The sequence below is a fragment of the Eptatretus burgeri genome, chromosome 17 (assembly GCF_056783735.1).
Source record: "Eptatretus burgeri isolate ZD-2024b chromosome 17, Ebu_testis_v1, whole genome shotgun sequence".
NCBI lineage: Eukaryota > Metazoa > Chordata > Myxini > Myxiniformes > Myxinidae > Eptatretus > Eptatretus burgeri.
The window spans coordinates 54142893-54167996 of record NC_140977.1 but is presented as its reverse complement, the minus strand read 5'-3'; the positions used below and the strand labels follow the sequence as shown (position 1 = coordinate 54167996).

Genomic DNA, 25104 nt, shown 5'->3' with positions numbered 1-25104 from the left:
GCGACACACCCCCAAACTGTCCACCAAGTTTCATACGAATCTGTCCACAACTTTTTGAGACATCGTGCTGTATATCATTTTGAGCCCTATCTCTCAATTGTGAAGAATCACTTAAAAATGATCATATCCGGATCCGGATCTTCGTCCTTGTCACACACAGAACCGGTCCACAAAATTTCATCCGGATCCTTCCACAACTTTTTGAGATATCCTTGACGCAAACAGAAAGGGGTGAAAACATAACCTCCGGTGGCAGAGGTAATAAGACATTCTCCATTTCATTTTTAATTAATTTGTAAAAAATTTCTAAAAACATGTTTTCACTTTGTCATTATGGTGTATTTTGTGAAGATTGTTGACAAAAATCTAAATTTAATCCATTTTAAATTGAGGCTGCAACACAACAAAATGTGAAATGGTGACGGGGTGTCAATACTTTCTGAAAGCGCTGTATATCCAATCTTGTTTGATGTCGTTTGCCTCGGTTCACGACAAGGACAATGTCCATGCTTCCTAATGTTGCTCAGCTGGTGTTAACATGTTGCTCACATAATGACCTACACTGTCTGAAGGCAATATGCTCCAACAACATTCCCATCTGCTGGACAGAGCCTCCATTGATGCGTCACCCAGCCTGTGAAACACCAGCATGACAGAACCCAGACTAAGCCAGCTCAGTGATGAGTGCACTACCTTTGAGCTGTGTCATACCAACACAAGAAGAATCCATGTTCACATATTTTACTCCCTCGACAATGAGCTTGTTTCTCCTGCAGTGGATGGTGGTGAGGTATACAGAAGGTAAACCGTACTCCTCGTTCGATCTTCACTTGATCATGAAACCCTTTACGTTAATGTTTTGGAATCAAAGGAGTTGCTTTGCGAAATACACTGTGACATCAGCAAACATTCTCAGGATTCTTTATATAGTAACACAAAAAGGTCAACTGTTCAAAACACCAAGTCTCCATGCACCGATGCAACATCTAATAGTTTTAAAGCAAAAACAGTTATGGGTCTCGAGTAGGTCAAAGAAATAACAAATCCATTAGTCTGCGGGTAAACAAGCTCCGCTTCCCAGTCTTACATCTATTCGACAACTGGTTGTCTGAGCATGCTGTATCCGAACGTTGTGCGGTTTGACGACGTGCCAAACGTCAAATATAAACTTGCTGCCGCTGTCATTTTTTTCGTATTGGCTCATGAGGAAGGCGATTCAAAAACCCAGTCATGGCAGCATCTCTCCCACATGACGAGCTCTGCTGGTTTGAACCACAGATCGATCTCATGTTTGGCACTTTCGACCGAATCGCTCCCGTGCACGACATTCCTGAAACGAGAATTGGTCAGGCATGAGAACTTGTTGCGCTTTCCAATTAATTCCCAATACTCCTTGGGCCCCTCTTCGCACCTGCCAACTGTGATGCAAAGGTCTCCTCTGATCGTGCCTGGGAGCGCATCCATTGGATCGGTGGCACCGATAATTGCACGGCCAATGGCCACGGCATCCGTTCCTTGCCACACCTGAAAACGATCTGCACTGAAAAAGGAACTTTACACACAACAAAAGATCAAGTGAAAGTCTCTTACCATGGCGATTATGGGCCCAGAACTCATGAATGTCACAAGGTTGGTGAAGAATGGCTTATCACGCAGCTCCCAGTAGTGCTGTTTCAGATGAGCTGCTGAGGGCTGAGTACGCACACACAAATCACAGTATTACATGAGAATGGCATTCGGTGGAGAGCGTACCTCCACCATGCTAAGTAGTTTACGTTTTGTATCCCACTGATGGGTCGGATCTGCATCTGGACCTTAACCAAAATCTAATCGGCTTGTTCTTGTCACCCACCAAACTCATCGACCAAGTTTCGTCAGAACCCGTCCACAACGTTTTGAAATATCGTTCTATATATTGCTTTTGGCCCCATCTCTCAATGGTGAAGAATCACTGAAAAAAAAAATAAATTCTCATATCCGGATCTGGATCTTCACCAAAATCTAATCAATTCTTCCTCGTCATTCATCCAATTGAGTCGCATATGGGGTCTACAAACAGCTCTATCATCTATGGTGTGGTGGAATCCAAAGTACACCTTTGGGTACAAACATAATACAGTTGGAGATTCTCTTTGAGAGAGAAACCATAAAAGTCCATTCGCACCCTGATCAGCTTGGCAGCAACCAACTGCAGGCCACGCTGTTCAAATCTCGAGAGCACTTCACCGGACAAAGCGCGCTGCAGCCCATCTGGCTTGAGAATGACAAGTGTACGCTCAAACCATGATGGTCTCTTATCTGCAGAGAGGGGTAATGGCTGTGAAAGTACATTTGATATCTCCATTAATAAAAAGCTGTGCGTGCGTGCGTGCGTGCGTGCGTCACCTCCAAAATTCCAAAACCATAAAACCGAGCAGTCTGAAACTTTGCATGCATACAAAGAAAACTCCAAGGAAGTGCAAGAGTGAAAATTGGGTGTTTGGATTAATTAAAACACCACTTTTGAAGATAATTAACGGCCTTATTTAATTATATCCTTCATTAGGCGAAGCTCGGCCACCTCGCTCTCTGGGGTCTGAAGGTGTTTCCTGGGTAACCCCGCTGGGGTCTGAAGCCGCCATGTTTTTTTGTCCTGCTCAAGCCTTGCGGAGACGAGTAACATACCGCAACGGTTTCTTAACGATAAAGTTTTTTTTTTTTTTTTTTTTTTTGCACTTTCCTCACTCATATTGTCAAATGTCTGTTCATCATAGCTACGAATTTGGAGCTTGGAGCGATTTCATCCATTATATGATACGATTTCCCATGATCTCTCACGGACAAATTAAACTAATTAAAGTATGTCATCGAAATATTATTTCAGTTTTGGGGATGGGATATCGTCCGGACTAAATAAGTGTCGAAACCTGCTGTGAAATCTGATAATTTAAAGAAATAACGAGTCTTATAACCAAGCCGATATACCTATGTACTTGAAGCAAGCAAGGTTATGTTCCCTCCTCCTCCACACATACACAAGAAAATGTCAAATTTCCAAAGCATTAAACTTGTCTTGTATACTGTTTGGAGAATTTCATTCAGTGAACAAAAAACTTCAGGAGTGTAACAAAATTAACTAGCTTCATTGAGCTGAATGGTTTAATGCATTCACTGCTCGACCTCACGCCCTGTCCCCCAGAGGGACGGCCTATACATAGCGCCTGCCAGATCTGTGTCGATATTTTCGGAGGTTTTGCGAGCTGATCTACAGGGAATATGCCTGGTGGTGGGCTTTGGATCCCAGGGTCCGGAGTTCAAATCTCGCTCAGCTGTTGAATTAATACCAGGTGGGATTGACTCTGCCTGTCATCCTTCCGAGGTTGGCGAAATGAATGCCAGCTTGCTGGTATCCTGTGTCGGAGTGGCGACCCGTCCAGGATTGTGCCCAATAGCCAAGGAGACTGCTTAAGTAGCACCAACGCTCTGCACAGAGTATGATCCCAATCTCCTCCTCCTCCTCCTACAGGGAATCAAAACAAATCTGGTGAAAAACGGGCGTTTTTAGAAAAAGTTATAACTTTTGCGTGGACCGCGAATGGATATTCCACGTGACATGTATACAGATGAACAGGCAAAAATGGCGGATTTTCTGCAATGTTTATTTCACGGGGCAATTGAACTTTGGGATATCTCCAGGGTTGTTCTTCCTGAAGCTGCAACTCTTTTGTGGATGAAGTCATTTTACTTTATTACTTCATATTTTTCATTAAATGCTTTGTGCGCGGTGAAGACGGGCTTTAAAGTTAAAGGGATCTTTTATGGTATGCAGCGAAAGCCTGGCTAACTGTTCCTTATAAACCATTTAATTGGAGTGCTTGCACGAGTGCTTAAGCCACTTGCCGAGTGCCCATTGTCGACAGTGTTACGGATTAGTAAATCCTATATGATTGAAAATGTTAAGTTTTGTGTTAAAGACATGATTCTGATAATTCGGGGACAAAAGGCAACGCGAGTTTCAGTGACTTAATTGAATGAGATGTAATGTGGGACAAAGGATTCGTGCACAGACATCGGTATGCGTCATTGGCAGTTACATCGAGAAGGATGGTCAACTGAGCTTTGAAGATGACCGGTGTTGAGGCTGAATGCTTTGGTCAACAGGGGCACTACATTGTGTGTAATGGTTGGTTCTCAATTGAGTGAAAAGTTTAAAGTGATCGGATATATTGTCTGCCGTGTTACCCTTCGGAGCACTCAAGGAACACTTGTTTCGAGGTTTTGAAGGCGGCGCGTAACAGAAATTGGGGGCTCGTCCGGGATCGCCAACAAATCGCATCTGCTTTGATCTTTCTTGTTTCTTTCTCCTTGCTTTCCCCCAATCGCTCCTCACCTCACCTCACCTTCTTATGGCAAGCTCGCAAGGTCAATCTCGCAGCAAGGCAATGCTCTGTCTGAATCCAAAGATTGACCACAGCTTAACCACTGGTGGAGAGTGTCATTTTCATCACAAAACTTTCACCCACTTAGTTCACACCATGTAATGCCCCTGTTGACCAAAGCATTCAGCCTCAACACCCGTCATCTTCAAAGCTCAGTTGACCATCTTTCTCCATGTCACTGCCCGTGACGCATACTGATGTCTGTGCATGAATCCTTTGTCAAACATTGCATCTCATTTAATTAATTCACTGAAACTCGAGTTGCCTTTTCTCCCCAAATTGTCAGAAGCATTTCTTAAACACAAAACTTAACATTTCCAATCGTATAGGATTTATAGAGGATTTACCAATCCATAACAACAGCGGAACCACGCGACGTCGTTCTGAGTGAATCGTTCAACCTCTGCGGATGCTTTTGCTGCGCCATGTCACCTTGAGCGAGTGGTTAGTGCTCCGTCACCCTGAGCGAGTGGTTCGTGCTCCGTCACCCTGAGCGAGTGGTTCGTGCTCCGTCACCCTGAGAGAGTGGTTCGTGCTCCGTCACCCTGAGCGAGTGGTTCGTGCTCCGTCACCCTGAGCGAGTGGTTCGTGCTCCGTCACCCTGAGCGAGTGGTTCGTGCTCCGTCACCCTGAGCGAGTGGTTCGTGCTCCGTCACCCTGAGCGAGTGGTTCGTGCTCCGTCACCCTGAGCGAGTGGTTCGTGCTCCGTCACCCTGAGCGAGTGGTTCGTGCTCCGTCACCCTGAGCGAGTGGTTCGTGCTCCGTCACCCTGAGCGAGTGGTTCGTGCTCCGTCACCCTGAGCGAGTGGTTCGTGCTCCGTCACCCTGAGCGAGTGGTTCGTGCTCCGTCACCCTGAGCGAGTGGTTCGTGCTCCGTCACCCTGAGCGAGTGGTTCGTGCTCCGTCACCCTGAGCGAGTGGTTCGTGCTCCGTCACCCTGAGCGAGTGGTTCGTGCTCCGTCACCCTGAGCGAGTGGTTCGTGCTCCGTCACCCTGAGCGAGTGGTTCGTGCTCCGTCACCCTGAGCGAGTGGTTCGTGCTCCGTCACCCTGAGCGAGTGGTTCGTGCTCCGTCACCCTGAGCGAGTGGTTCGTGCTCCGTCACCCTGAGCGAGTGGTTCGTGCTCCGTCACCCTGAGCGAGTGGTTCGTGCTCCGTCACCCTGAGCGAGTGGTTCGTGCTCCGTCACCCTGAGCGAGTGGTTCGTGCTCCGTCACCCTGAGCGAGTGGTTCGTGGTCCGTCACCCTGAGCGAGTGGTTCGTGCTCCGTCACCCTGAGCGAGTGGTTCGTGCTCCGTCACCCTGAGCGAGTGGTTCGTGCTCCGTCACCCTGAGCGAGTGGTTCGTGCTCCGTCACCCTGAGCGAGTGGTTCGTGCTCCGTCACCCTGAGAGAGTGGTTCGTGCTCCGTCACCCTGAGAGAGTGGTTCGTGCTCCGTCACCCTGAGAGAGTGGTTCGTGCTCCGTCACCCTGAGCGAGTGGTTCGTGCTCCGTCACCCTGAGCGAGTGGTTCGTGCTCCGTCACCCTGAGCGAGTGGTTCGTGCTCCGTCACCCTGAGCGAGTGGTTCGTGCTCCGTCACCCTGAGCGAGTGGTTCGTGCTACGTCACCCTGAGCGAGTGGTTCGTGCTCCGTCACCCTGGGCGAGTGGTTCGTGCTCCGTCACCCTGGGCGAGTGGTTCGTGCTCCGTCACCCTGAGCGAGTGGTTCGTGCTCCGTCACCCTGAGCGAGTGGTTCATGCTGTTTATCAAGAATAATGTTTGTGAACATCTCCCTGAAATATCTATACAAATGCATCGTTGTTTTTCGGTGAAAGCCACTCAAGGTTTCTGGGTTTTATGCAGGAAGTATTGGAGTTGGTAATCACACCAACTCCAACCTGCCGATTCCCGAAAAATTGACGTCCCTCCTCCCGCATCTCCTCTCTCACTCCCTCCCCTCTTTCTCTCCATCTCTGTCGCTGGACATATCCGGACGGTGGTTGTGTGCGGACGGTGTTTGTCTCCGGATGTGTCTTGGTGGTGTTTATGTCCGTACGGGAGTTTGTCTCCAGACACGTCCGAGCAGTGTTTGTCTTCGGCCAGCTTGGATCCGGATGCATCCGGAGAGGAGTTTGTCTCGGGGCTGTGTTTATAAAATGATCAGTCGAAAATGTATTTGAGACATTATTTTGTAATCCACGGATTAATCCTACTGGTAAGGTGGCTCAACGACACGTTGGACAAAAGAAACATCATTTTTTTTTTTCCACCAGAGCACAACAAATTGGCTTCCAGATGAAAAATAGTCACGCTCCAAGAAATTGGGATCACCTGAAAGGGTCTTGTATGACGTCATAATGTGGTTAGTTCCCTTGTATTAAAATCGTTGAATTGGACTACAACACACGACGGTGAGAATTTGTCACAAAGTTTATTAAGGTAACCCAATAAGTGGTGGTGGTGGTGGTGATGATGATGATGATGATGATGATTTTGGTGGTGGTGATGATGATGGTGGTCGTGGTGATGGTGGTAGTGTTGTTGGTGGGGTCGGTAAACCCCAACACACGACGGCGCAAGTAAACGCCCACGTTCGACCCACACACGTCTTCATGGGATCAATCGGTGCATCGAAACATCACGTGATGTGGATTAAGTTGGAGCTCAAATCGACTTCTGAGGGAATGAATAAACAGGAATCGCAGGGAATGAGCAGCCAGGTGAACATAAAATGGCAATCGGGTGAAGGACGAACGAAGGAATCACTTGAACAACGAAAGGAGAACATTCTCTTACCTTTAAACAGATAAGAAAACAGCGCCAGCACCAAGGACCACATCTCTCGCCGGTCTCCTGCGCAAACACGGCATCAAACAACAACCATCATCACCACCACCACCACTACCACTACCACATTCACAATGCTTAGCCACAAGTAATTTAATTTAACCTCTTGTTTAATTGAGAGTTAATGTTTGATTGAAAATTCTTAAAAGAATCCTACATTGATGATCCAAGGTCAGATTATGACGGTCAGGATTAACGTCAAAAAAGTACGCCACACACGAGCTTACAGAACGTTTCAATACACCTCAAGTAGGCTTTAATGAGAATGAAGTCATTGACTTAGGATGTCGTTATTATCGTTAAACGTCGTTAAAGAGAATTTCAACATTTATAGATTTTAGTGCTTCACTTACATGCTTCAACTCGGTCTGAGAACTTACGACGGAAGAAATTCACGGTGTGACGTTTGTTTCGCTTTTGCATTATACACCTCCCATATTTATTTATTTACTTCTTGTTGAGGTGTTTGTTTTTATTGAGATCCGAAACACCTTTGTAAATAAATGTGGTACAGAGTTGTTATTTAAAATTGGTGAGTGGCTTTGTTTTTTTTTCTCATTTTATTTTCCAATCTGATTTCATTGTTAAAAATTAATTAGTGAGAGTTTATATAATTTATGACAAGACCGGTTAGTGTGAAATATCTTCAAGTGCATCGATGGTTTTTTTTTTATAAAGAGAAACATTTTCTTACTTTCTTTTGTTGTTGTCATGTTGACATAATACAATGTGTGTCGGTCATGACGGTGTAGGGCGCAGCAGATAACATATTTTTTCCGTTTATCGCCATTTGTTATTTAATTGGTCGTGTGTTCTGCTCGAGTTTGATTAATTATTTGTGTCTCAAAAAGTGGAAAAATCTCACAGAATGGAATTTATTTATTGAAGTTATCAGTTTGAAGGAGAAGTTTACACGTGTTTGTGCTGCTTGGACATGGTCATGGTTATGGACATGGTTGTGGTCGCCTGAACATTGAAGGGGGAAAAGGTAAATGTTCAGTTATTTGTGGTTATTGTTCAAAATCCTCTTCAATGTTCGTTTTGAAAAACATTCGTTTAAGTGGAGTTTGTTTTATTGATATTAAAGTCCGAAATCTACGGAAGTGGGGAGAGGACGACGGATTACTAAAGTGCTTTGGGTTCTGATCCCCGCGTCCCGTGCCCCGAACCCCGCGTCCCGAACCCCGCGTCCCGTGCCCCGATCCCCGATCCCCGCGCCCCGACCCCCGCGTCCCGAACCCCGCGTCCCGTGCCCCGATCCCCGATCCCCGATCCCCGCGCCCCGACCCCCGCGTCCCGAACCCCGCGTCCCGACCCCCGCGCCTCGCGTCCCGCGTCCCGCGTCCCGATCCCCGAGTCCCGCGTCCCGCGCCCCGCGTCCCGCGTCCCGATCCCCGCGCCCCGATCCCCGCGCCCCGAACCCCGTGCCCCGAACCCCGCGTCCCGAACCCCGCGTCCCGCGTCCCGATCCCCGAGTCCCGCGCCCCGCGTCCCGCGTCCCGATCCCCGCGCCCCGATCCCCGCGCCCCGAGTCCCGTGCCCCGAACCCCGCGTCCCGAACCCCGATCCCCGACCCCCGCGTCCCGCGTCCCGAACCCCGCGTCCCGTGCCCCGAACCCCGATCCCCGACCCCCGCGTCCCGTGCCCCGAACCCCGCGTCCCGAACCCCGCGTCCCGTGCCCCGATCCCCGATCCCCGATCCCCGATCCCCGACCCCCGCGTCCCGAACCCCGCGTCCCGTGCCCCGATCCCCGATCCCCGCGCCCCGACCCCCGCGTCCCGACCCCCGCGTCCCGCGTCCCGATCCCCGCGTCCCGAGTCCCGCGCCCCGAGTCCCGCGCCCCGCGTCCCGACCCCCGCGCCCCGACCCCCGCGCCCCGACCCCCGCGCCCCGCGCCCCGCGTCCCGATCCCCGAGTCCCGCGTCCCGCGTCCCGATCCCCGCGCCCCGATCCCCGCGTCCCACGCCCCGCGTCCCGCGTCCCGATCCCCGCGTCCCGATCCCCGCGTCCCGATCCCCGCGTCCCGATCCCCGCGCCCCGATCCCCGCGTCCCGCGTCCCGCGTCCCGATCCCCGCGTCCCGATCCCCGCGTCCCGCGCCCCGAGCCCCGCGTCCCGATCCCCGCGTCCCGCGTCCCGATCCCCGCGTCCCGATCCCCGCGCCCCGATCCCCGCGTCCCGAGCCCCGCGTCCCGCGTCCCGCGTCCCGATCCCCGCGTCCCGCGTCCCGATCCCCGCGTCCCGCGCCCCGATCCCCGATCCCCGCGTCCCGCGTCCCGCGCCCCGATCCCCGCGTCCCGCGTCCCGCGTCCCGACCCCCGCGTCCCGCGCCCCGAGTCCCGCGCCCCGCGTCCCGCGCCCCGAGTCCCGCGCCCCGAGTCCCGCGCCCCGCGCCCCGCGTCCCGACCCCCACGCCCCGACCCCCGCGCCCCGAGTCCTGCGTCCCGCGTCCCGCGTCCCGATCCCCGCGCCCCGATCCCCGCGTCCCACGCCCCGCGTCCCGCGCCCCGAGCCCCGCGTCCCGATCCCCGCGTCCCGATCCCCGCGTCCCGATCCCCGCGCCCCGATCCCCGCGTCCCGCGTCCCGATCCCCGCGTCCCGATCCCCGCGTCCCGCGCCCCGAGCCCCGCGTCCCGATCCCCGCGTCCCGCGTCCCGATCCCCGCGTCCCGCGCCCCGATCCCCGCGCCCCGATCCCCGCGTCCCGATCCCCGCGTCCCGCGTCCCGATCCCCGCGTCCCGCGTCCCGATCCCCGCGTCCCGCGTCCCGATCCCCGCGTCCCGCGTCCCGATCCCCGCGTCCCGCGCCCCGATCCCCGATCCCCGAGCCCCGCGTCCCGCGCCCCGCGTCCCGCGCCCCGATCCCCGCGTCCCGCGTCCCGATCCCCGCGTCCCGCGTCCCGATCCCCGCGTCCCGCGCCCCGATCCCCGATCCCCGAGCCCCGCGTCCCGCGCCCCGCGTCCCGCGCCCCGATCCCCGCGTCCCGCGTCCCGCGCCCCGATCCCCGCGTCCCGTGTTTTGACTGTGTGCGTTCTCGGAAGTCGTCACGTTGTCCGACATCTAGTATTTACTCTGTTTTGACAGTTGATATCCCTGCTGAGGATAGCCAAACACAGCATGGAATGGTCTACCTGGAAAGTACATTGTATGGATTTAAAGTAGATTTGGATACGTACCTTGAAGCAGCGTCTATAGAGGGGTACACGAGTGTTAGCATGACTGATGGCTTGAAGGGGCTTAATGACCACCTGAGTTTAACTTCCTTGTGTCTTCAGCAATGCGTCGACAGGTGCTGATGCAGTCCGATGCAACGCAAAAACTACAAGAGGGGTAAACAGGCACGGCAGGTAGAGCAGGAGTAGCAACATAGGTGATTCAGGTGGACATGTCATCATCAAATGACACCGATGAAGGTTTGAGTGGTGGAGATGTCACAGACCGGATGGTTGAGTGTTATTGATGTTGCAAATGGACTTGTACCAGGTGTTTGGGTATCATCGATCAGGAATATGATCACCCAAGCTTGTTCCCATGACGCCATTTGATCGATTGCCCTATCGAGGCTAAGAAAGCCATCTTGGAGGACAATTGTGTAGAAGAGAGATGTGCATAATACGTGGAAGCGTTTACGGAGAGTCTCAACGAAGCTTTGATGCCTTCAAAACGGACAAAGCGTCTTTAGATAATCTAGCAAGGGATGGTGCGGTTCGAGAAAGAGAAACAGTTTCTCAGATATCGATGAAGGTATTCGCAAGCTGTCCTCTCTGCTCAAGGTCATCAAGGGTGAACGTGTGGAGATCGACTGGTGTGGAAATGATCCGATGTTCAGAGGTGTGGAGAAGAACGTCGGTGAAAATCCAAACAAAAATTGATTCAAGCCATGGACCACGGCCTGCCTTAAGCTTTCCATATTGGACGCGTAATTGAGGATGGAACCAGACTGTGTGTGTGTGTGTGGTCGTATGGCAGCTTAGCTGCCGGAGTAGCTATCATTTATTGAAGCATGACTGTGTCGCTGATGCATTGCCCCTTGACCAGTACACACACCGGAACTGGTACTCATTTCGCCGACCTCGGAAGGATGACAGGCTGAGTCAACCCCCTGGTGTATCAATTCAGCGGCCGACGGGGTTTGAACTCGGTACCCTAAGATCTCAAGCCGCCACCCTAAGCACTGAGCCAACACCAGGCTTGAACCAGACTGATCAAGGTCATGCTTGTGCGTCGCTCTTTATTCCTTCACTCGGTGTAAAGATCATTTTCATCATTCCTGACCCGCAGTCGACTGGAACTGCAGAGTGAGTTGAAGGAGGAGAGTGACCCAACTGACGGAGATGGGATTAGCCTCTGTGAAGCACGAAGCGCAAACCAGGCCCTCATGGACTTGTGAGGACCTTTCTTCCTCATCCCACACTGAACAATCACTTCCCACGAACGACTGAGGATATCCCACTTGAATCAATTTCGTTTCAACGCACAGTCTCTTACGAATAAGGTATCCCACCTTCGTTCTCTCATTACGGACGAGGAGCCAGACATTGTCGCCGTCACCGAAGCTCCTTGTTCCTCCGCTGACGAAGTCGCCAGAAGCGTTATGTTTTCGGGCTGTATGTACGTCCGTGCAATCTTCTCCAGTTTCTCTGCGACCGCTTATCCGATTCACACAAAACTTTCAGCGCAGGTGCGACTACGCATGTAGAATGTTTTAATGATATTTTTTGACGTCATCGGTCACGTGGAAAAAAGGGGGAAAAAAAACTTTGGGCCTCTTTATCTGAAACTGCTCCGTGGAAAGGATTGAAACTTGGCACGTGTCATGTAGTCTCCATGAGAAACGAGTGTGATTGTTGATGTCATAGGTGACTTTGACGTCATAATTGCATAAGTCGAACGCTTTATCCGATCGGTATGAAAATTTTTGAGCGTCATCTAGGGCTAAATTGTAGGGGAGAAAAAAAAATTGATGACTTCATTGGTCACGTGATTTGACAGCCATATTGTTTCTAACGTAAAAACCTTCAAGAATCTTCTCCGAAACGGCTGAACAGATCGAGGTTATACTTCACAAGTATGGATCGCCTATCAATGCGGAACAAAAAGTTCTCCACCTGTGATGTTATTGGTCACATGGCTTGGCAGTTATGATTTTTTTTTCAAAAAGAATAAACATTTTAAAAATATTTTCCAGAACGGCTGGATAGATCGAGGGGAAACTTCACCCACATGTTCCTCAAGCCTCGGGGATACCAGGTTGTTCACGAGCAATTAATAGGTCCACATGGTCTAGCAGCCATATTGGATTGAACGAAAATTCTTTAAAAGATTCTTTCTCTTGAACCGATTCATAAATCGACATGAAATGTCACAATTATGATCTCCTAGTCACGGGGAAGATATGTTTTAAATCTGAACCTGATTGGACACACACAGTCTGGCAGCCAGAATTATTTAATATTTTCAATCTGGGTTCAGGGATTTAAATCAAACTTGGTACGAAAACTTCTTCTTTTGCATGCAGCACAAGGCTGCGGGGGAGCATCATTGGCTGATGGCGTGGTTGTGCTGTTGATGCAGTGCCTCTTGTAGGTTGGGGCAGGAATTTGTAATTTGTTCTTGGTGTCGGCGAAAACTTGCCTACTCTTCATGAAGGACGACGTGGGATCTTTAACGTCCACCAACTAATGCTGGCAGACGGGACACCTGTTCAACGTCCGAGAATCGGCGCACACATTTTATGAATCGTCTGGCCTGTAAAACACCAGGATGATAGTTTATAGCTGGGTCAGGATTCAAAGCCAGGATAAACACACGTAGGGGAGTGAGCGTAGTATGCATACCTCTTGGCCATACTGCCAGCCTGGGCACTAAAGCTGATATTGAAAAACTGTCAGCTGTCTTCGCTTGTGTAAAGAGGACATGATTTTGCCACGTCGAGCCAGACGACGTAAATGGATGACCCCCACAACGTGGTCTACGTACTCTAAAGGAGACTTCAAAACACCTGCAAATACATTTTTCTCAAACTCTACGTCACACCTACGTGGACACACTCTCAATCTCTGGAAAAATCGAAAGAGGTCTCAAACTTCCACCAACGTTCAACTCTCTTTTTTTTTTTTTTCCAATTGGGTAATTTTCCTTCCCAGAGAAAGTTGTTACGACGACTACCATGACTACAACCACCACCGAAGCATTCAAGTAGACACTTTTTGGGCACAAAATATATCTATATATATATATATATTTTAATGCCCTGAACAAACATACCTGGTGATGAAGGTTGTGGTCAAGTTTCTTCAAAACCATATGTAGTTTCAGAGAAGTTGCAAGTGTGGACGGACGGACCATTCCTTGAGCTCCCGAGAACTACTTTTTCAGTGAGTTAAAATGGCCAACTTGATGAAGCGCTTGTGCTCGATGATTCAAAATGGTTTTCACTTGTTATAAACATTCCAAAATATTGTTGTGGATTCTAGCTCGGCGGCGTACGAACGACCACGTTTAGCCAATGGCGGCCGTCTCGTCCACCAAACAGACAATCCAGTCGCGGCTTTCCAGATCAACGCCAGAAACCAGCCACGGGTGTGTTTTTAAGCACACCACAGCCGAGTCAATATTCTACCCGCACGCGACAGGGTCAATCGCCGAATTATCGATATACCTAATTATTCGCGCGGGCAGACTACCGAGAGACTGTCCCTCAACGGTGCCGCTGGGACACGAGCCGCCGAAGCAGCTCGCTCCGTTTTGGGATAACCGAGCGGGGTGTTATCGCGAGCCCCGTTGGACCCGATCACTTTACCGGCTATAAAAAAAAAAACCAACTATATTCCGAGTGCAATATGGCAGTTCAATTAGGGAAAGAGGACGCAACGAACGGGTTACATTTTACATTTAAACAAGCACATTTATTTCACACACAACACGTATGCAGTCATGTATCAATCAATGCAAAACACGCATGCAGTTATGCAGTTATTTAAAGCAAATGCGGGTAAGGGACAAAACACGAGCAAGACAAAGAACTACCACCGTCTATTTATTATGTACACACTTAAAAGTTCTACTTGAAGACATGGCGCCACAACGTTCATTCAAAAGCAAAGAAAAACCCCAGGACAGACGAGGGGTAGACTGGACCTCCTTGGGGTCTTTATAACACGGAGCCGTGTAGACCGCAAAGGCTCCGCAAGACCGAGCTGGCTACCTTCACCTCGCTGGGGCGACCCGCGATGTCCCGTCTCCATGGCCCATGGTAAGGAACGGCTCGGCAGGCCACGCGCCTTGGCTCCGCTGCGCTCCGCTCTCTCCAGGCCCCTACCGCAGCTCCACCTACTGCCCACCACTCCGATACGACACCCTCCTCTCCTTTCCACACACCTCCACAACCGACGACTCGGAGAGCGTCCGAGAGAGAGAGCAGCCGACAACTCAGAGAGAGAGAGAGAGAGAGAGAGAGAGAGAGAGAGAGAGAGAGAGAGAGAGAGAGAGAGAGAGAGAGAGAGAGAGAGAGAGAGAGAGAGAGAGAGAGAGAGAGAGAGAGAGAGAGAGAGAGAGCGAGACCCCGCGTTCCGCGCGCCCTTTTATATCCACGGCGCCTCGCCCCCCCTCCCTTCCAGCACGCGCGCGAAGCTTCCAGAAACAGGGCGTTTTCCTCGCCGAATCGGGGCCTTTTCCATTCTTTTTCTTCCTCCCGGTATCTTTTCCGCACGTGTTTTCCGTTGGGGGCGATGGGTGAGGCCGTCGTCCGTTCTCCCCCGATGAATGCCAGGCTTCTCGCAACCGTGCTGAGGTGGCAACGGGGTGGTGGTTATGGTGGTCGTTGTAATGGTCGCGTGGCTGGCGTTTGTGGTGGTCGTGAGGGTAGTGTGGTTGGGTGCTTGTGGTTAAGGTGGTTGTGTGAAGGCGGTGGTGGAGAAGGTGTTTGTGGTGGAGGTGGTTATTGTGAAGCAGTTGATGAGCGATGTTGGTGGTGGAGGTGGTGGTTGTGAGCGGTTGGTCCAAAATAACGATAGTAAAAGAAAAACGGCTAACTCAAAGATCACAGCCCGGTACACGAACAATTGCCCGTTAAACATGGGTGGGGAAATCTATCTGAACACAGACTTATCGATATAACTGATCTTAGGACCTATATGGTGCTCTGCGAATTTCCACAGCCGTAACAATATTAAAATCTCAAATTTCAATGTTTAACCACAAACTCGTAAGTTACATCTTTACTCCCCAACCCCGACTTTCCCCCCAGTCCTTAGATGATTCAACTTTTGTCTTTGTATTTGTGGTTTATTTACAGCAACTTCACATATTCACTCTATCATCTCCATTATTTACCACACTCTGTGTCATTGGAACGTCTGCTCTGAGTCTGGTCGGTTGGTGGTTCAAACCTCGTCTGAGTAATAGCAAAGACTTTAAAGATGGTACGTGCTGCTTCCTTGCTTGACGTTCAGCACGGCGAATCAGCTAGCGGTTGGCATCCATGGAGAGGTGGAAATTCCCATTGAGCAGCTGTGGGACTCGACCCCACACCAGGGAAAGTAATCCAATGATTACCCACAAAACCACTCGAGGGTTGAAGGGATGCAGAAACTTTTCCATTTTGTTTGTCTTTCATATCTCTTTTTTTTGATTGCGAGTGTACTGAGAAATGAATGATCAGAATACTGAACTGTTGTTTATTGTTATTTTGAGGCAGACGGCACGATGCCACCAAACAAGATGGCACAAGTGAAGAGACGACGGCAGGGGATGGTTCTGCAGCAGGAGGGGAAGGAGAGAGACAAGGTTGTGCAACAGGAAGAGCAACAACGGAAACTGAACCTCCGACGGTTGGCGCAAAGGAAGAAAAGTTTTCAGGAACGCCGTTTGGAGGAGCTGGTACTCGGTCGGGAGGACGAGCTCGTGGAAGAGATATGTACTGGGACTGTGGACGACGTGGTACGCACTCTGCATTGGCTGATCTTGATGTTGGTGTTGAGAATTGATAAAGTGCCTGCTGCATCCGGATTCTTAGCAGGCTTGTTGACACATTGTCCCCTCTACGATGACTCATGATCTCACCCCACCCTCCATTAACCTCTGGTTTTGTTGACAGGAGGGTCAACCATACAGTACCGTTTGTATTTGTGTGTTTTGCTTTTCCTGCTTGTTTTTCTCATGATTTTGGAGTTTTATTTCGTTGTTGTAAACTCCGCATTTCCGAACACCACGTGCAGTGTACACATTGGGGGACTGAATGGAAGTGAAATCCTGTGTTCCTCCCTTCCCTACCCGCCACATATCGGACAGGCTGCTCAGCTGGAGTCCGACAGTGACTCGTCCGACGATGATCAGGACCAAGAAAAAGCGAGTGTTGAGGCCCGGGTTCCCGTGTGGCAAGACGAAGATGACAAGGCAGACGAGCAGTAAGTGTCTGGTTCTGCAGGAAATTTCGTTTTGATTCCTCACCTGATGTGAAACACGTTCAAGGCTCCTGGTGATGAATGGGGAATATTATTAATATAATAATACATCCAGATAGCACATTATTATTATTATTATTATTATTATATTATGATCGCCTGTTGCATACAAATCCTGACTTGATGATGTTTCAGTCATTAATTAATTGTTTAACATTTGTAATCCGAGTAGAGTCTAAAATCCCAGTTCCTGGGTCTGGAATTTGAACCATCATGTAGTGATGGGATAACATGGGCCTGTTTTGCGTTCCCATCCGACGTTTGTGTTGTGATCATCGATACTGACCAGTCCCCGAGCACAGGCCGTGCAATTCAAAGCATCGCTGGTCTGCGATTATATACAGGGTGTCCCAAAAGTCACCTCGGGATTTAGAAGTTAAATAACATTTCTGTTTTTAAAATAATTTATGATTATTTAAATACCAAAAGAAAATTTACAAAATGGAGATTAATTTGCTTTATTTATGACAAATGATGCAGCTTAGATGTCCTCCATTTTCGGCTTCGCAGAGACTGGCTCTTTCGACAGCATTTTCCATAACAGCGGACAATAACTCTGGCTGCAGCCCTCAAATTTCTGCACAGATGTTATCCTTGAGCTGCTGAATTGTATGGGGCTTATTGATGTATACACGCTCCTTTCGGTAACCCCCAAGAAAATAATCGGGAGGCGTCAAATCAGGAGAACGTGATGGCCAATAAATTTCTGAATTTCACGAAATTATTCGGTGTCCAAAAATTTGCCTTAGAAGCTCCACCGTGGCTCGTGCCGTGTGGGCAGTGGTTCCATCTTGTTGAAACCACATCTCAGGTCTATCCTTCACTGAAGGACGCACAAAATTCTCGAACATGGCTCGATACTGCTCACTTGTAACCGTCGTCGCACTGCCATCCTCATTTTCAACAAGATAAGGGCCGATGTAGTCCGGTCATGTAAGGACAATTTTTGGTCCGATATTTACCTACTGGACAAAAGCACCAAATTTGGCATGGAGGTAGCATATGACGAGACAAATAATTTTCACTGAAGAGACAATCGAGATCGTGACCTTAAAGGTCAAGGTAAAAGGTCAAAGGTAGCTTTTCCTTGAAAACCAAGATAGCATCTAAAGTTCAATTTAAAAAGATCTAAAATTAGTTTGACAGCTTCTTGCTGTATAGAAGAGTTGAAGGAAGGGGGCTTTGTAATTCTACTAATTATTGATGACATTTACATATGCAAATTATTTGCATAATTTATGCAGGAAGTACGAAATTTTCATATTTTCCTACTGTATTATAAAAGCCCCCTTTAATCGGTTATTGGAGCCAATAATTGACAAGATTGCGTCATTGTACCTGGTAGATTAGATAACTGCTGTTAAAAATAGCATATGCAAATTATTCTGTTCTACAATTGACCGCTTCAGGGTTAATGGCTTCAGATGCGAGATCGTACGTAGAAAACAATCCCCTACCTTTACACAACACAGATGCATTTGCAGAGACTTGTGCAGTGAAGACTGCCCTTCACGCATTTGCAGTTTTTGCAGGGCTTATTGCAGGAGCACCTTATGAACTCCCGGCACGCACGAGAAACCTTTGGTATCGTCATCCAGACCGGGTGCCAGGATTCCTCTTGTCTGACCCATCCAAACTCTGAGGGCAATACGGCTGTTCGTTTCAGAACATCGCTGGTGAGCCATATGCTGGCTTGATATATGGCGCGTCTCACGTGATGCAGTAGCGAATTCTGAAAAATGCCAGCAGTACTTTAGCAGTAGAAAATGAACTTGGGTCATATGAAAATGAAAATTCCGCAAGGTATGTTGATCAAGTGACCAGTCTCTCACACCTGTGTCGGTGGTAACCTGTTTAATGGCCTTGGTTGCTTCCTGAACACGGCAATTCTGGCGTCGTTCACCTTTGAGATGTCACACTTCTGATACATTTGCACGACAAAGGCTTCAAGCGTGGCAAAGTGATCATCTGTTACCTCGACCGTACAGAACGGATGCTCCGTGATGTATGCGAAGGCGGAGTTTACATGCGGATACCGATCCCACGTTTTCCAAGCCTTTGTTTTGCTGGACCAGTGGAAACCGGACGTTGTATCACACCCTTTCAGTGCGTGAAATATCGGTAAAGATTTCGCTTTATCACTGATTTTGTGGCAGATGGATCCAACAGAGTTACATGAGAAATTGTGACCAAGTCCGAAAGCAGCCCATAATACCATATCTGGATGCTGATGAACAAGCCGACCATACATTCCAATGAGGATTACCAGAATGTCGGTATCAACACTTCTGATCTGGATGATTTGATGGCCGGGATCGAGCGCATCTTTGACGTGGATGACAACTCTCGTGTCAGCCTCCTCATGATCGCAGGTGTAAATATCTCGAGTCTCGCCACTTCTTTGTCCTAGAACGTAAACAAATGATATAGAATGGAGAAAGGAATTCTAAGTTCACCAGCGGTAGGTCTTGCCAACGATAATATTATATCGTACCTGACATGATTAGCTCTTTTCCCGGTGGTAGAGTAATGCAGGCGACTGTTGCGTTCAAATTGTCAAATAGCTCCGGTTTGTTTTCGTCCACTTTGAGGAATTCCTCCCATTTGCTGGGAAGTTTGGTCTGGTGTCCCACTTTTATTCTATTGCCAGTTCCTCGCCATTGTCTCATTGCCACTTTCAAGCTATCGGGAATGTATGTGTCCCACACAATGTCCAGTCTGGCAGATGTTTCAAGTTGTTGCAGTATGTATGGAACAAACACCTTTGTGCAGTACTCTTCGAACGTTTTAGCCAACATTCATGGAAGGGCATGGATAATTATCACAGCTCCATCCACGATTTTACAGTCGAACACTCTCGGTGTCTCCATAGAATCATCATCGACTTCTTGGTGAAGTATATTGAACCATGGTCTGAAAGTGAGGGTGGATAATCAGTCGTTTCATGGGAGAAGAACTCCTGCATGTCTCCTGATCGGTTTTGTAGCGACACATAATTGTCCGAATCAGGCAACGTCTTCTCGGAGCTCGATCAGCTTCAGCATCGTTTTCGCCACCGTTTTCTTACCGCAGTTGAACAAATGCAGAATATTCCGTTTTATCCGTTTGTGAATTGTCTCTGTCCTGTCATCAAGGACCGTGCGACTGAACGCTGCAAAATGGGATTTATCAGTGTCTTCTAGTGTACGGATACATTCTCCTGTCAAACGTGAAGCACATTATCGATTGAGATTGACGAGCTCCGGGAAATGGTCCATGAAAGGATTTCCCATTTCAACAATAGTATCGTACAAGCGACGAACTTGACCATGGAACGTCTTTTGGCTGGAGTATCCTGAATCATGATTATCACATGATGTTTCTCCACTGATACCGAGGTCATCTTCAAAATCAATCAGTATCCGCGACTGTTCGGGTCCCGACAGAAGCCATTGCCTCAGCAGGACTGGGTTTTGGAGCAGCGCAATTGCACCGCCACATCCTTTCACGATCTTGTTATGCTCATAAAACAGTCAGTGTAATTTATTAACACATGGCATGTTTAAGGTTACACCCTCCATCACACAAACATTCATGCTAGGCTGACTACCTATTACAGTGAAACCCCTCTAATTCGACACCCCCTCGAATTCGACATCTAAACCCCTATTATTCAACATCCATTCAACACCCCCTCTAATTTGACATATATATATATATATATATATATATATATATATATATATATATATATATATATATATATATATATATATATATATATAATGCCCGAAGGGAACTAAAGTTTTTTTGGCTTCATGTGAACTGCTATAATTTGACAGCCCCCTAATTCAACAATATTTGGCCTGACCCGAGCAATGTCGAATTAGAGGGTTTTGACTGTACCTATTGCTGTAACACAATCGAGAGGACCCATACTCCACAGGAACCATAACCACCACGACAGAACACACAGAAGTAACCATCCAAAACCGCCAGACTGCTTGGGTGGACAGAATTTCTTTAAGGCCTACCTACACGCTACTCACTATATTGTAGTAGATAGTAGAAAAATCATGCAAATTATGATACAAGCATCAAATTTGGCATTTCTGTTCTGCAGGGCCTTCTGATCAAATCTGCCCGATTGGCCATTTGAAAATCCAAATTTTTGAAAAATTTGAAAAAAAAAAATAAAAAAAACTTCAAAAAAATTTGAAGTCAAAGCTGGCTGAAATTCTTGAAGCGCAAGTGAACATCCCAGACAGAGAAGCAAGGGGAGATGCAGTCATCATTGATGGCTCAGCACTTATCAATGCCCTACCTCCACGCACTTTAAAGATATTTGATGACTATGCAAAAGAAGACATCATCCCAAAGGTGGAATCCTATGGTGCCAGGTATGAGAGGGTGGACGTAGTGTTTGATCTGTACAAGAAGTCAAGTCTGAAGTCCGAGGCAAGGTCGAAAAGGGGGCAAGGAATCAGAAGAAGAGTGACAGGAACCAGTAAGACCCCAAGTAACTGGAGAAGCTTTCTTCGAGATGACAGCAACAAGACTGAGCTGTTTCACTTCCTTGCAGAAAAGATGTGTGAAGCACAGACGACAAGCACAGTCATTGTCACAAAAGGAGAAGATGCCATTAGCAACACAAGGAAGTCACTGGATGCTGTGTCTCCATGTTGTCATGAAGAAACTTGACACTCGAATATTTGTACACGCCAGGGATGCAACGATGGATGGTAGCAAGTCCATTATCATTAAGGCTAATGACACGGACGTACTAGTCACAGCAATATCTGTACTGCCATCCTTAAGGCCCGGTCACACCTTGACGTTTTAGCCAACGTATGCCGATTTTTGAATTTTTTTTTCTAAAACGCTGGCACACGTTGAATACGTTATGGGTAAGTTTTGATAACATTGAGAGCACGCTGAAAAACACTGCCATACGTCGTTGTACGTTGGCTTTAAACGTTGTACTTTTTGGTTGTCCTCAAATTTTTTCATGCTTGAAATTTCACGACGTATGCCGGCGTATGACTCACACGTTCCGCTACGCTGGCCACAAGTTGTATTCACGGTCTGCGATCGTTGACAGACGTCAACACATGCTACTTGTAAGTTAATCATAAGTTGAGACACGCCGAGGTAATGTTTAGCGTACCCGAAACTTATTTCTAACCTATGATTAACGTGTTGTTGGCACGTTACGCGATCGTTGCCACACATCGACAGACGTTACTTTTAAGTTACTCATAGGCTGAAAGACGTCGGTATAATGGATCGTCCTTACGTCAGCGTCCACGGCCACGGCCAGGACAATTATTTGCAGCATTCTTCAAATTTTTCTTCGGCATGACGAGGATGTTCACACTTCGATGTCTAGCTTGGCTATGATTCCAATTGTCCATCGGCAGTGTCGATTTAAAATAGTCGAGTTTGAGCGTTTTAACACGTTCAGAAGAAACGCTTCAAATTTCCAAACCCCAGCATCAAAAAACAAAAAACAAAAAAAACAATGAAAATAGCTGAGTGGTACCGTTTAAAAGTCGTTGAGTGTAAAAAAAAAAATCCAATTGTTGAGCGCAAGCGTCTACTTTCAATAGTGGAGATGCAGCCATTAAAATCGTTGAGTTTATCATTTAAATCGTTAAACGCAAGGACGATCCATCATAACCCACACCCTCCCCCTCACACTCACCTACTACTGCCAACATGAACAAACTACTACTACTACTAATACTAATACTGATACTGATACTGTTACTGCTGATATGGACATCGACTCAAAAAGGACTCGAAAACACTGTTGGGTTCCCCTTTTATGAGCAGCATTTACATATACCAATTCCCAAAACCGCTGGGAATACATCTTTATATGGCAGTTGTAACCTAGAAACACGTTAATTTTTTTTTTTTTTGTCGACCGGAAGACGTCATTGGAATACGTCTACATACGTCGATGTGTGTTGGGACTACGTAAATAATTGGTTCAAAGCACGTCAAACATAAGTTAGAAATAAGTTTCGCGTAAAAAAGACATTACCGCGACGTGTTTCGACTTATGAGTAGCTTATAAGTAGCCTTTGTGGACGTGTGTAAGCGTCCACATATCGTGTGTAAAACTTATCCCCATCGCATGCGCAACGTGTGTCATACGCCGAGTACGTCGTAAAATTTTGAACATGTTTAAAATTTCTTGACGTACTCTACTTACTACGACGTATGATAGCGTACTTTAGCGTTTTACTCACGTATACCAAACTTACTCATACCGTATTTGACGTGCCCCAACGTTTTAGACACATTTTTCTTAGGTCGGCATACGCTGGCAAGATCGCCAAGGTGTGACCGCGATGTTGACACTTCCATTTCTACGGCAGTTATGATTCGAATCGTTGTGCGTCAGCCTTTTAATAGGCTACGTCACGACATCGTCGGCGATGCGTGCAACGCGCTGTGCCTAAGTTAGACTATCGTTGGGCAGAGGTTGTGTAGGCCGACAACAGGTTCAGCATTCGTTGGTATAAGTTATCTATAACACAACGAAACGTTCTGTGTCTGTTACCAATGCGTTATACATAAGACCAAGTCGCTATGAATACGTCCGAATCTTTAAAAAAAAACATCAAAAGTTCAACGTAAGCCAGCGTTTTAGATACATTTTAATACGTTGCCATCGCTGGCTAAAACGTCAAGGTGTGACCGGGCCTTTACAGGAACTAGGTCTTGAGAACATGTGGATTGCCTTTGGCCAAGGAACCAAGGAGCGATGGATTCCAGTCCATGAGCTAGTTTCTGCAATAGGGCCTGAGAAAGCTTGAGGGATCCCATACTTCCATGCGTTCACTGGATGTGACGTCGTGTCTGCCTTCCGCGGTAAAGGGAAGAAAACTGCATGGCAGACTTAGAACGTCTTTGATGATGTTTCTGAAACATTCACCAATCTCAGCCAGCATCCAACATTGATTCGTGATCTTGACTTTTTTGAAGTTTTTTATTTTTATTTTTCAAAATTTGGATTTTCAAATGGCTAATCAGGCAGATTTGATTTGAATCCCCTGGAGAACAAATGTGCCAAATTTGATGCTTGTATCATCATTTGCACGATTCCTCTCAAAAATTGCTGTTATCTGCCCCACAACTACACCCAGCTTCAGCTCTTCGCTGTCTCGATGTCATTGTTGTTTATTAATAACCAAATTCTTGCAGAAATGTCATTAATTTCACATATACCCTTAGATTCGCATATTTCCGGCGCCTGCATTCTTCAGTCGGTCGAATAACCTCAAAAACATGCAATTTCATCATTGAGAAAAATTGAAACACTACTTACAGCCGCCATTTGTCCATTCTTCTGTTCCTCCGGGAGAAATGGAGCACAAAGAGGGCGGTTTCGTCATATTTCCGATTTTGTTCCTTTACAATGGAGCATCTCGCAGCGGCCACGCCCATCACAATTTAATTATCTTTGACGCCCTCTTGCTAACAATTAAAAGTCGATCTTGATTGTCTCTTCAGTGAAAAATCTTTATTAGGATACATAGTCTTCATTGGAAGTTTGACACTTTTGTCCAGTCAGTAAATATTTTTATTTACTGACAAATACTGGCATCATTCACCTTTATTTACTGACTGACACTGATTAATAATCCTTGCTGACGTTACACCACACTAGACTGCATTTGAGAGGATGCAACTCGCGTTGATGAATAGCCCTCAGATTCTCTAATCCCTAGAACCTACAATTCTGCTTATTCACAAAACCATTGAAATAGAAATGAGTTTCATCGCTCATAATCAGTTTATGAACAAATTCGTTTTCTTCATTGACCAAGCTCGAAATTTGGACAGTAATTTAAGCGTTGTCGATGATCAGTCGGTTTCAACTTTTGCACCAATTGCACTTTGTATGGGAACAGGTGCAAATCGTTTCTTGGTATGTAATACAGTGACATCCGAGACATCCCCAACTGGTCAGAACGTCTGCGGATCGATGTTCCTGGTTCTTCTTGAACACTGTCCAGTACACGTTCACGATTAATCTGCGAACGGACTGAACGTGGTCTTACTAAGTAAAGCAAGTCACTGACTGACCCATATTGCTGAAAACGTTGAATCAACCGACAAATCGTGAAACCTGAAGGTGGTTTTCTGGCATTGAAGTGTCGGCAGTATACTCTTTGGGTGAGAATAATTTATCGATGAAATTTAAAATAAAATTCCACGATTTTGGTTCTTTGTTCAGTTGTGAATTTTTCCATGGGTATTTTCCAAATGTTTATCGAAGTTCTGAGAAGAAAAGAAAAACAAATTATTATAAAATAGAAATGTTATTTAATTTAGAAATCCTGAGGTGACTTTTGGGACCATATATATATATATATATATATATATATATATATATATATAT

General features: G+C 47.5%; 2 protein-coding genes and 1 pseudogene across 3 annotated transcripts in view; 1 reads left to right on the top strand and 2 right to left on the bottom strand.

Annotated features, from left to right (window-relative positions):
* Nucleotides 1-905: 905 nt before the first annotated feature.
* LOC147010137 (nucleoside diphosphate kinase B-like) lies at nt 906-7362 on the bottom strand. Its single transcript, XM_085860933.1, has 5 exons — nt 7195-7362; nt 2165-2298; nt 1591-1692; nt 1412-1524; nt 906-1330 (listed from the first exon to the last, which is right to left on the bottom strand). The coding sequence occupies exons 1-5, from the start codon at nt 7235-7237 to the stop codon at nt 1201-1203; spliced, it is 522 nt and encodes a 173-aa protein (XP_085717059.1). The 5' UTR covers nt 7238-7362; the 3' UTR covers nt 906-1200.
* Nucleotides 7363-8218: 856 nt separating this feature from the next.
* UTP18 (UTP18 small subunit processome component) overlaps nt 8219-25104 on the top strand; it is a 52367-nt gene continuing 35481 nt past the window's right edge. Inside the window, exons 1-4 of the mRNA XM_085863339.1 lie at nt 8219-8233; nt 15542-15668; nt 15944-16185; nt 16537-16652. Of these exons, the coding sequence (XP_085719465.1) occupies nt 15952-16185; nt 16537-16652 (350 nt within the window). The 5' untranslated portion in view covers nt 8219-8233; nt 15542-15668; nt 15944-15951. The remainder of the gene's footprint in view (nt 8234-15541; nt 15669-15943; nt 16186-16536; nt 16653-25104) is intronic.
* On the bottom strand, nt 16647-20380 carry LOC147010136 (uncharacterized; annotated as a pseudogene). The gene is made up of 3 exons (XR_015053085.1): nt 19204-20380; nt 18544-19115; nt 16647-18441 (listed from the first exon to the last, which is right to left on the bottom strand). The product of XR_015053085.1 is annotated as an uncharacterized LOC147010136 (transcript).

Coding starts and splice junctions, on each gene's coding strand:
- LOC147010137 (XM_085860933.1), bottom strand. CDS start 7,237: ATGTGGTCCTTGGTGCTGGCGCTGTTTTCTTATCTGTTTAAAG. Junction 1,693..2,164: donor TTGCTGCCAAGCTGATCAGG/GTGCGAATGGAC, acceptor GTGCGTACTCAG/CCCTCAGCAGCTCATCTGAA. Junction 1,525..1,590: donor CTGGGCCCATAATCGCCATG/GTAAGAGACTTT, acceptor GATCGTTTTCAG/GTGTGGCAAGGAACGGATGC.